The 13241-nt window shown below is 32.7% G+C and overlaps 1 protein-coding gene across 1 annotated transcript in view; it reads right to left on the reverse strand.

Moving 5' to 3' along the window:
- The window catches only part of LOC140049755 (ankyrin repeat and MYND domain-containing protein 1-like), a 115766-nt gene that overhangs the window by 10027 nt on the left and 92498 nt on the right, over positions 1-13241 (reverse strand). The window contains exons 9-16 of the mRNA XM_072094706.1: positions 10859-10993; positions 10024-10131; positions 8551-8682; positions 7629-7736; positions 4981-5278; positions 3387-3557; positions 1428-1605; positions 475-629 (exon numbers count right to left, since the gene is read on the reverse strand). Of these exons, the coding sequence (XP_071950807.1) occupies positions 475-629; positions 1428-1605; positions 3387-3557; positions 4981-5278; positions 7629-7736; positions 8551-8682; positions 10024-10131; positions 10859-10993 (1285 nt within the window). The remainder of the gene's footprint in view (positions 1-474; positions 630-1427; positions 1606-3386; positions 3558-4980; positions 5279-7628; positions 7737-8550; positions 8683-10023; positions 10132-10858; positions 10994-13241) is intronic.

The raw sequence follows: 13241 nt of genomic DNA on the forward strand, positions 1-13241 counted from the left end.
TTCTGAAATTCAATAACCAAGATGACGCACAAGTGCTATGTTATGTCTCAACAATGGGCAGACATCAACCCGCCTCTTTTGCTTGGTGACAAGGGTTAGGGTTTTCTTAGGCCTAGGTAGTTTGGTAATCATTTGATGGGATTTCAAACCAATAACAAAAATGAATCTTATGCGAAAATAATATTTATATTTCATTTCCTACAACATACATTATTTTGAAAACAAAACTACATTGTATTTATTGGTAGATTAAAAACATACCCACCCGCCTCATTTAGCCAAAAATATGACATAAACCTACCTCATTCTTCTGACATTTGTGGTCTGCTAATAGTTTTGACTTTATGTACAAGTCTCTAGTTTACAGACTAAATCAAAACATTGACTGGTATAGTAAAAGAACAAACATAAAAAAAATACCATAACCGCACATTGTGTTTGTAAATTATATATAATGCAAAAAATAAATGTTACCTCCGATTTTAACGCATTCCTCTTTGTGCCGCATATTCCAAGCTTTAAACTTACAGGCCTTGCTACAGTAAAAAACTTTCTTACAGCGTGAGCATGCAGACAGTCTTATACCTAGTGAACGACCGCACTCATAACAGTGCTTGAACAAAGGCTTTCTGTAAAATAACCGAACATGTTCTTTAAAAAATCTAAAAAATATATCCAAAGAAAGCAATAAAAATAATGATAATAAGGAAGCAAGCCAAATATTTGTTAGATTTTAAATTATTATAAATATTTATTTATATGATGTAATGGCAATTTGTTGTACCTCTTTCACACCAAAACTACTGTATGCAGTGATCATCGGAGACACCCCAGGGTTTGTGACCATTCGAAACGTCGAGAATCTCCTCCGGAGATACCTCATTCACACCAACCTAGCCACACCGAGGTTTATAAAATAAAATTGTAAATACCTCCCTCTATTTTGTTTGTTTACATAGCGACGATCATTAGAATCATTTTAATTTTTAATATTTTTAATTTATTATTTATTTTTTTTTTTATTTTTATTTATGACTCAGAAGTCATATAATGTTTTATTAATACTAGTTATTATTTTTTAGACCCGCTATATTTTTTTTACAAATATTTAAAGTATTTTGAAATAAAACTAAAGCAATGATTGATTGTGTGAGGATGACCTCTTGTTTGTTGTTGGTACCTTTCACACCAACCGTCCTGGTTCGCCCTCCGGAGAACGTTCAGCTGTTCAACCCTGGTGTTTTGAACTCAAGAGTTATTTGATTTTACCTTTCACACCAAAACATCGGGGAGTCAACTCTGGAGTTTTGCTTTTGGTGTGAAAGGGATATTATTCTTTTGCTCTTGTTTAATGTAGGACTAGCCACTTCTTTTTCCATTAGTTGGCATCCTGATCTTTATAACTTGTAAACATCTAAATGTTATACCTTATGATTTCATCTTCATCTCTGTCTACTAAAAGGTGTTCATGACCATCATTATCTTTGATTACTGAATTAAACATAACTTGTCTAGTCAGCGCTTTTGTATTGTCCTCACATGAATGTTCAACCTTTTCTTTCATATGCTGGATGTCTGAACCTAAACATCTGCTTGGATTAGTGCCTGTGAGAATAAAATCAACCAATATAAAGTATCATATTACAGTAACCATGCTGATTTTGAACATAGCATAATCTATTTATTTATTTATTATTTATTTATTTATTCTTTCTTTATTCTGCAAGCACTTTCAGTACTAGTGCACTGATTTCCAAAGTGGTACAGTAATTGAAAATATAACAAACATAATAAAATAAAGACAAAGAGTAATTGAAATATACATTAAAAATAGCAATCAATTTTAGAAAACAAAAAATTTTGTTAAAAATGTTGAGTACTAATTGTATTTTGGAATGAAGTTATTGAAAAATCTTTAAAGTTAATTTTTAATCCATTTGGAAGTTCATTCCAGCTTTTAGATGAACGATAAGTAAAGGTTTTTTTGCCTTGACAAATGTTCCAGGTGGTTATGTTGTTGCTAACGTTTTCCGTCTTCCGACATTACGCTTTCCACAATTTGTTTCCATTTTTTCTGTTTATGGCAGGATGGTTTGTTATTGTGTTAGTGTCTACTAGTCCTTGTAAGTCTTTCTTTATTTGATTCATCCAGTTATTTCTTGGTCTTCCTACGGGTCGTTTTACTTTCCTGTTAGTTTCCTTCATTGTTTGTTTGATTGGGGTATCATCCGGTAATCTAATTATGTGTCTATACCATTTTAGTCTCCTTCGTTTAATTCTTTTACTCCATTCTTCTTGTTTTGTTATCTCGTATATTTTCGTGTTACACACTCTATCTGTTAATTTAATATCTATCATCTTTCGCAACATTTTCCTGTGATATATATCTATACTCTCTTGTAATTTTTTGTTTAGTACCCAGAGTTCACTGTTATATAAGAAAATACTTGCTATGTATGCGTCAAACAAACGGGATTTCACGTCTATAGACATCGTTCCAGGTGGGGACAACTAAATTGTTATGGCTTTGGCTTCGTGTGCCTTTAGAATGGGTAGTGTTATTAAAAGTCAATTTTGAGGTCAAATATGGAGGAGCACACCCTTTTAAACACTTGAAAGTCATTAATAACAATTTTTCATTCCAGAGTACATTTTAGTCTATTCCAGCCAAGGTTATTTAAAATAAAATCAATTGAGGTCTTAATATCAACAGAAAGCAAAATTCTACCTAATCTATTCATGAGTACTTGTAAAAAATTAGTATTTTGAACATTACAATTAGACCATACACAACAACAATAATAAAAAAGGGGAAAAACAAGAGCGTTGGCTAACATTTTAAGCGTATATGACGGAAGAAAACATTTTACACGCCGGATGACACCAATACGTTTTGAAACATTTGAGGATACCTTGCTTATGTGATCATTCCAATTTAATTGCGGATCAAATGTGACCCCAAGATATTTAAAAGAGTCAACTCGTTCAATAATATCTCCATTATAAGATATTGAAATATTCTTTAAATTTAGGAAGAATGTGGTTTGTCCCAAAAATCATAAGTTTTGTCTTTTTGATGTTCAATGTTAGTTTATTAGTTTTAAACCTATTAGCAATTGTATTTAAATAGGCATTTAGCTCGTATTGAAGAGTGACTGGGTCAGAAGAATTACAAAGAATAGTGGTGTCATCTGCATACATAACACATTTGCATGGCATAATATCTGGTAGGGAGTTAACATGAATAATAAACAAAAGAGGACCTAAAATTGAGCCCTGTGGTATACAAATATTTATATTCATAAAATCAGATTGAGAAGTGTTAATATTTACAACTTGGGATCTGTTTCTTAAATATGATATAAACCAATCTAGTTCATTATTACTGACTCCATAACATTTGAGTTTATTTACCAGGAGTTCATTATCAACTGTATCAAAAGCTTTCTTAAGATCCAGGAATATTGCTGCTGTAGCCTTACCATCATTCAAATTATTTAGTATATAGTCAGACACGTCTATTAATGTAGTGTCAGTAGAATTGTTTTTTCTAAACCCTGATTGAGATGCATTAATAATATTATTAGCAGTTAAAAAGTTATACAGTTGATCATGAACTGCTCGTTCAATTATTTTGGAAATAATTGGCAGCACAGAGATTGGTCTATAATTGCTTGGGTCGTTTTTATCACCATCTTTGAATACTGGAGTTACTTTTGCTTTCTTCCATTCAGATGGAAAGATTGAAGAAAATAAAGATAAATTACAGATATACAGTAAGCAATTGTATCACAAATCACTGGTGCGGCCAATTTTACCAATTTACAATCTAAGCCATCTATACCAGTGGCTTTGTTACCAGAAAGCCACTATAATAAAGCTCTACAATATATTCCTTATAATTATTTAGAATCATTAAGGTTCACAAGTAGCACATCTTGCCTCTTTATTCATCATGAGAAAATTATATTCGCTGTCGAGTAGCTAACATGACGGAATAAAACGATAAAAACATTTACATGCAGCCAAAACATCATATTATTGCATTTAACCTAAAAATTGGAAAAAAATACTGTAAAGATATTACAAAGCCGAATTAGTGTAATCTATGATAAATAAGATAAGATAAGATAACTTTTATTGATCCTCAAAAAGGAAATTCATTGCTCGTCATAATAACAAAGAAAACACTATAAAAACAAATATAGCATAAAACCATTCATATAAAAACATCTAAAAAATTACAATATAAAATTATCTTCTTGACTTCCTGTTGTACTGGATGATACCGGAGGGAATAAAGGATTTAGCAAATCGATTTGTTTTCACACTGAGGAGCCTCAATCTACCACTTGGATTAAGTTGGTCTATGATCACTTTGTGGAGAGGATGAGAGGCATCCGACTCAATGCGTTCGAAATATTTCTGGAGGTGTTCTAGGTGCACATCGGTAAAGGAAGGCAGTTCCAGACCAATCATTTTATCAGCCCGACGGATGAAAGTTTCAAGGTGTCCTTTATTCCCTCCGGTAACATTACCAGCCCAACAGGAGAGGCAATACGTCCAAACACTACATATAACGGATCTATAGAACGAAAGTAACATCAAATCACAGGAGTTAAATTTATATAAAGTTCTCATACAATACATTCTGGGACTTAATTTTTTGCTGATGAAGTCTATATGGTCTCCCCAACTCAGTTTATCATTGAAAACAATTCCTAGATACTTGTACTGGTCAACAATTTCAATTTCTTTACCTTTGATAGTGATTGGTTGAAAATTAAATTTATGTTTAGTCCTAAAATCAATGATCACCTACTACATGTTTCTGTAGGGTTTTTTGTTTTGCTTAATAGCTCAATTAAATGTATAGCAACCGTTTGCATGTACTTGTATGTCCAGAGAGAGCATTTTCTTACAATTTCCCTTTATACATACATGTAAATTTATCACCTCAAAGTCAGTACTGTATAATTTATTTGATAACATCACTTTTACCTGCCACACAGCAACACACACATTGTTTTTTGAAATAAACCTTTTCAGTATTACTTTTTGCCACGTAAAAATCATCTTGGTCATGATTTGAGTTGTGTACCAAATAAAGCACATAGTAATCACACAAATGACAATATTTCTTACCTTGTTTCTCTTTAAAGCCTGAAGCTTCACGCAAGCTATTTCCAAGGTAAGATAGTAGCCTCTGACGCGCATTATAAGTGTCTCTTTCTGTATGATTAAGTGCATGGTACGGCATGTGTGCTATACGTCGATCCTGTTTATTAAGTACAATTCCTGATACATTATATATGTATAATATAAAAACTGTACAGTGAAAGGTAATAAAATCAGACCCATTCCCTACAATTTGTGACGTTTTGTAAAAATAATGCATATATATTACTTTAAAAACATTAAACCAGGTCATTCCTTGTCTTAAATGTACATTTTATGGTAAATTATGATAAAAAGAGAGAAACAATGCACTACCTAAGTAGCTCGCGGTGAATGTCCTCTCGTTGGCCGTATTTAGGCCTAGCCTAGCTAGGCTTTGTTTTGTAGGCCTAGCTGGTAAACATCGATAACGTACAAACATCATATGCTAGATATAAGGCCTAGCCTCACGTTGTATAATTGCTGCATTAATTATCTTTCTGTTTTTGCCAGACTTCTATGATGTTAGATTTCATTTGCTATACAGTATTATATAACACCTAGATAAATTCCTGTCATTTGATTGGACGATTGTGGGTGACATGGCGGGCAATAGAACGCACTATTCAACGATCGTTTAATAGTACTTTTTTTCGTGTAAAAAAAAAAAATCTGTTTGCGTTTAGAAAATGTTTTTTTTATTCTATTGCTTTTGAAATACAACAGCGCCACCTATTTTGTACTTTCGTTGCCAATCAATGTTATTGTTATGACTGGTTTAGCGATGGATACATTTTGGAGATATATTATGTAGTAATTTAGATCAAAAAAGCATTTAAATTAACGCCGTGGCTAAAGATACAGTACCGTATCTTAACTTCCGTTTGCTAAAGATACGGTAAAATTGCATTATGTCATAATCAGCCAATGGGGTGCTGGTATGTGTGTGACGTCATCGTATAAGGACTTTGTATTTTTTTCCATATGGCGTCTGTAGAGAATGCCTATCGGCGGTGCCAGGCTGCATGAATGTGTGCGCTGATTCTGTGACTCAGCCCGGGGCTAGACCTAGCATTGTTGAATCCAGAAGTTTAATAACGGGCGACAACGTCGATGCTGTACTAATAGAGCAAGTTCATGTGGTTGGTGGACGTTACATAAAGCGTTTAAAGCATGCACTCAAACAATCTCAAATATTATTTCATTATACAACATATAGTAATATAGTAGTATTATAATCCGATATGTTGATAGCAAAATTAGAAGTAAAGGAATTATAATTAAATGTTGGAAAATGTTTTGAGTCCAGTTCATTCGTCCATAGTTACTATATGAGGGTTTTATTTTTATTCCAAATGGCCTATTTAGGTCAATATTTTATTTTGTTTACAGATGGTGACCATAAACAACAAGCAAATGCGGACAATAAAGTGGCCTTTAAATACTATGATTTAGACAGTAGCCCCAGGGCTGAGTCACAGAAATCTGCGCACACATGCAGCTGGTTACAGCCTGGCACCGCTTTTCCTACACAAACAAACTCATATAATGAGGCTATAGGTTATAGTACGTAGTAGGCCTCTTTTGAAACGGTTTTCTGTATTCTAGAATTAAAAATGTTTTGGCTTTTCAATAATAAAGTAACATTTAGTTTTTGTCACACACAACGGCGATAATAGCGATAAATGAAGCATAAAGAAAAAATTAAGCGGTTGATCACTGTTTTCGCGATAAAACAAATCCAAAGTCCTTATACAATGACGTCACATACCAGCATGCCATTGGCTGATTATGACGTAATGCAATTTTACCGTACCTTTAGCAAACGGAAGTTAGGATACGGTACCGTATCTTTAACCACGGCGTTAAATTAACTTTAGATCATTTTTAGGATTTTGATTAATAAATGGGAACATCTCTACAAGACATGGAATCGTTGGAAAAAACATAATTAGCCTTGATGACTTCAAGTTGCCTGTAGAAGTTTCGTATTGCTGTCTTTCAGCCTAGCTAAGGCCTAAGTATTGGGCCTAGGCGTTTTAGCCTTGCTAGGCCTAGGATTGTTTGGTCGTTTGTTGACATAATTAACACCAGGGCCTAACAAGTAGGTGCATTTATAAAATCCATATAAATAATAATATTTAATATAATTATTAAAAACCAAATGTTACTGTTTTAATCAATGTAAATCAAATGTAGGCCTTGGCTAGGCCTACCTTTTATTTTATTCAAATGACAGGAATCTATTTAGACAAATAATGAATGTTTTACATTTGTGTAATGGTACAAATAATGGTATTTGGTGAGTGATGAAAGGTTATACATTACATAGACATATATACTATAACATTGGATAGTTTTGCTCTTTGAAGCAATGTATATTCAAGTAAACATCACTTGTGTTCATGTGGTTTGGTGTGCACAGTATCAGAAAATTCAAGTGGAATCTAATACATATAATTAACAATTACCTGATTAAAAGTGAAATGAGCATAGTCAACTGCTGTTCCTATAAGATTCTTAGGTCCAACTGCTACTGGGGCTAGGATATTGGCTCCTGCTTTAAGTAATTTACTAACCTTTAAGATAAATATAGAAAAGTAACAAATGAGTGATGGTTAATGAGCGAGATAGTAATCATCAATATCATTCCCTTAAACATGTTAAAAATTGGAATAAAAGACGGGTCCCGTAATTTCACCTGTTGGTTGGTTATACAGTAGCTTATCATGACAATACTGCTAAATATAATCCCATATTTTATTAATCGGCATTTGGTATTGCATGCCTGTCTGTTTTATGAAACTTGATGTATTCATTGTATTGTTTTGTCAATGCGCCATGAGCATCTAATTTTTTATTGTTTACAATAATTGTTTTTAATTGCTGAATCTTAGTACACAACTCGATAACAGCATCATATGGTAAACTATTCAAAAAAATTATAAAAAATACTATTTTACTTTGTAAAACATGCGTTTTAATACAAATATATTGAAAATAAATCGAATATTACAGCTCTCTTCCATCAGGTGTAAAAATCAGTGCTCATGACTGTGACTGCAGTTGGTAAAAAATTATTCAACCGTTCCATTCTTATTTATTTTTTTTAATGATTTTACCACCACAACCGTAGACTATAGGTAATTGGTTACAAAATAAGAGCTATAGTTTTTGATCACTATTTAAATATGTGTTTAGTGTGGTACTTATACTGTATACTATAAATACAAAATATATAATCAATTAGAGTGATACCTCTATTAAGGGAACAAAAGGGTTAGGGTTAAGGGTTCTACTGTATTCGAGAACCAGTATACAATTCAACAACTTCTATGATAATAACAGCTTCCTATTACATCCAAACTAATTATTGTTACTATTAAACCATACCAGATTTATCCTGTCTTGAGGTGATCTTCTGAATTCATATTCAGTATTTGAAGCAACACACAAAGCAGAACCAATACCTTGCCCCAGGGGAAGACTTGGGTCAGCAGAGAAAGACAATAACTCATCAACTGCCTAGAATATAAGTTTATAAAATGGAATCATATGGAGAAGAGGAGGAAAATGGAAGCAAATTAGAGATATTTTTGTGGAAACCACAGAAAAATATGTACCTAAAGATGTAAAAAGCAAAGCAATGATGGATGACTAAAGATATCTAGAACATACCTATAAAACCAAATAAAAAATAATATTTAACAAACATTAGATGTTTTCTCAGTATTGATTAAAACTATAATGAAATAACATAACTTTACTGATCAAATAACTTGATTACCTTGTAAAACCATCGATATCATAGTTTGGACAACTTTTAATTTATATCTTTTACATTGCGTATGATTAACAGGATGAGAAAACATTCAATTTTTGTTAAATATTAGTTTTTATTTGGTTTTATAGGTAGGTTCTATGATTGGTCAATATTGACATTTGACCCTTAATCACAAAGGATTTTTTTTCATAAGGTCATTGAATAGACACCTATAATCATAAAAATGTAATAAAAGACCAAATTGTCCTTCAATAAATTTGTTATAATACATATACATAATACATTGTTGTAAATGGTCAATTTTGAATTTGACCCCTTATATCTCGAAAACGCTTCCTATCCTGATCGATTACCTTCCATATTCGTAATCTACGGAAAATGTTGGTCTAGAAAAGTTGGATGGCAATTTGTCCCCTTTCGGGTGGTGATACCCGCTTCCTGCCACCGGACTTACTAGAGCATCAATCCAAGACCATTTATGAAAATCTAAAAGAGTTAACAGGCGACAGACTGGAAAATTTCCATGAAGTCTGAGAAATGCAAAGTCCTGTCCTGTCAAAAACCTATTATTTTTTTCTTACTCTGTCTGTTGTGCTTGAAAGTGTCAACTCCTATCATGACCTTGGTATTTACATGAACCGTAAATTGACCTTTATTCCTCATGTCGACCATATTGTTAAAAAGTGTACTCTACCTTTGCTCAACCATTTACAATTCTCTCTCTCCTTACCAAGCCTCTAGAATTGATTGAATTCAGTCTTGTGCTTAATTGGCCCAGCAGCCAATTGATTTGACTTAATTATCCTGTTTAGATGTCTTAATTCTAAGTTTAATTGTGATTTTGTTTCGTTGTTTTACTTTAATGTTTGTTATGTTTTGTTAATGGTGTTTTCTGTTCTACTTTGGTGTGATAGGTATAATCAATCTACTCCGAAGTTCAAAACACTGGGGTTGAACAGCTGAATGACCTCCAGAAGGTAAAATGTGGAGACACACCGGGACGGTCGGTGTGAAAGGTACCAACATCAAACTGTGGAGACAGTTTTCACTCAAAATTTGATTATTTTAAAAACAAAACTCACCTGGTCATTACCATATGAAATAGCTAGTGATAATGGAGACTGCCCTCTACATAGTACATCAGGATTGGCACCATGCAGCAATAGTAGCCTTACAATATCTTTTGAAAGCTGGAAAGAAAAAGACAAAAAAACTTTAAACTCCTTCCTTCTCCACAACATAAAAAGCATCAATGATGAAAGAAGAGAGACTACACAATAAACAATGTATATAATGTGAAAGTTGCAATAGTGTGGCCCAAAAATGTACAAAGTACTCATTCAAAATTGGAAAGTTAAATACAAATATACAAAATCCTTTTATTTTCCTTTGTAAGCTGTATGTGGTATAGAGCAAGTTCAGTGATAAATTAATTAATTAATTTTATACCATCACAAAATAAATTTCACAATAATCATGCAATCAGACAATAAGGCTTAAAATGTTCTGCTTGTCCTCTCTCTAAACATTTGCGTCAAGGCATCTAAAATGGTGTGTTATTGAACTAACCACCATTTTTAGAAGCTTTAGATGCTTCCAATCCTAAAATAGACTTTTAAAAACATGGTTTAATCTTTTGTGCTACATTTTAGAACACATTGAGCGAAAAACTAATTTGTAGATTTTAAAACATGTGAATGGGACAGTACTGTAATAATAATAGCTATAAAGTACAGTCCATGTAATGATAAAAAACAATAATACTGATTCTTAATCCGATATATAAAAGACAAAGATATGCAAAATAATATTTACAATCATAACAATTTGATTATTTTAGTGAATTCTATGCCTAAATTTTACCATTTCTATGCAGCAAAAACAGACAATAAATGCTACACACAAAACCATCATTACCTTATTATTATCATCTCTGCTGCAGACAATGTGTAGAGGTGTTCTTCCCTTTTCAATCATTCTTAAATGATTCAATTCCTTCAAAAGATCTGCCTCCCCATTTAACTCACAAAAGGTATTAAGAATCATCTCATCCTTTGTAAAAAAAATGTTTGGAAAAAAATCATAATTAACACAACTGAACTTGTCACTGACAAAAATTAATAACAAAAAAATTAGTAAATTGTTTGAAAGTTTGCATGACGAAAATTAGTATGTTGATATAGTTTGCGTTACACCATTTATGTAGTTCTGAAAATAACTGTTGTAGTTTCTAGACGTTTCGATCAATATGTTTCGATCAATATGCTTCTATCGTAGACATTTTTTCTGATTGGGTTACTCTTACTTCTTGCCTCTATTAATTTCAATTATTAGTGCTCTGTCAAATTGTGAGGGTACCACATCTGGAAGTATGGAGAAGACATCACATTGGGAGAGTGTTTTAAATTTGGTAACACTTCAAATAGCTTTAGACTCTCTGAACACATGGTCCATTAATAACAAATTAAAACTTAACCTATCAAATGACAAACTCTTCCAGACATAACCTTTCGACTTTTGAAAATTCTTTGCTTGTGGTTAAAATAATTATTAGGTTATATTATTATATTATTGATTATGTCACAATCTTTATTTATTTCTTTATTTATTCTTCCTTCGCACTATTTTCTTGAGATAAATTTCATCTAGCTACGTATATTTCTTATGGCCAGGAATCAATGTGGTTATCTTTTCATGGTGCGCAATTAAAAATTACGCGGTGTATGCATGATTTATCTAAATCAATTGCAATCATATCTTCACAAGCATGTATTATAATTAAACCAAATTTGGTACTCATAAATTTCAGGTCATATTTCATCATATGACAATACAAATATGTGCGTAGCGCATTTAACGGTTCTGCGCAAATCATTTACTAATCCGTGCAATAATGTAACATCTTCAAATTTTAAGGATATAGCTAATGGTTTTAACTCATATTTTACTTCAGTTTTTAATTTGCATAATTCCAATTTTAATATTAATGCGCCCTCCAAATTTACCCTGCCAGTACCAGCTCTCTCTGACATCGACTTTGCACCCACCGATGTAGATATGGCAATTTGTAACCTTAAATCAAGTTCAGCCCCTGGTCCTGATAAAATAACACCAAACTTCTCACTGACGTCAGGAGAACTACCTACTGTACCTACTGAATGGAAAATAGCAAATACTGTAAGTCCAACATGAAAAATTATCGACCTGTTGCCTTCACTTCTATAGTTTGTAAATTACTTGAAAGGATAATTGTGACTAATTTAAATGCATTTCTACATGTTAACTCCCTTATAAACCCTCATTAACATGGTTTTATTAAGCATAAATCTTGCGTTACTCAGCTAACAAATGTTATGTATGAATGGTCTCGTTTACTCGACCAATAAAATGCCCCATGATATTCTATTACAATTACATTAACTTGCAAATTTTAATATACAAGGTGCTGTATGGAAATGGATCTCATTTTTTTTAACTAATAGATATCAACCTGTATGTTTTAATTGTTAAATTTCTTCATCCCTCCCAGTTACATCAGGTGTCCCTCAAGGGAGGTGTATCGGCCCTGTCCTTTTTAACCTTTTTGTAAATGATATTAGTTTTAATGTTTTTTCTCCATGTGTTTTATTTGCTGATGATGTACTTCTTTATAGAAATATTTTGTGCAATAATGATATCAATGATTTTCAGACTGATATCAACACATTAAGTAATTGGCCATCTCTTAATTCAATGATTTTTAACACCACCAAAACAAAGATTATGCATAACCAGGAAACGTAGTTTTGTTCAATCTATCTATTTTCTTAATGGTGATGCAGTTCAAGCTGTTCCCAGCCACAAGTACTTAGGTGTGCATCTAGATAATAAGATTTCATGGGATGCTCACATTTATCAGGTTATGTCAAAGTCGAGTAGGATGCTTGGTGCTATTCCTCCTGAGGCAATCTCCTGTCTTTATAAAACCATGGTATTACCCATCATTGAGTATTGCCTACCAGCATGGGGACCAGTTTACGCCAAGCACTCTGATCGACTTGAACAAATCCAACGGCATGCCACTTGGCGTATATTGAAAGTTGGATGGGGAGTTATTCTGTACGAAGAGCGGCTGTACAAACTAAATTTGTTAAGGACCGACGTAAAGTTATTTTAACCTTGTTTGTCTTCCTTTCTTTCTTCATGGTAAATTCTGACATAGGCGAGCACAATGGAAAAACTTCAGGACAAATCTCTGTCTTGGATACCTACCTTATCTATCTGAGATGTACCACGAAATGTAGATTTGATAACATTGGTT

The sequence above is a fragment of the Antedon mediterranea genome, chromosome 5 (assembly GCF_964355755.1).
Source record: "Antedon mediterranea chromosome 5, ecAntMedi1.1, whole genome shotgun sequence".
NCBI lineage: Eukaryota > Metazoa > Echinodermata > Crinoidea > Comatulida > Antedonidae > Antedon > Antedon mediterranea.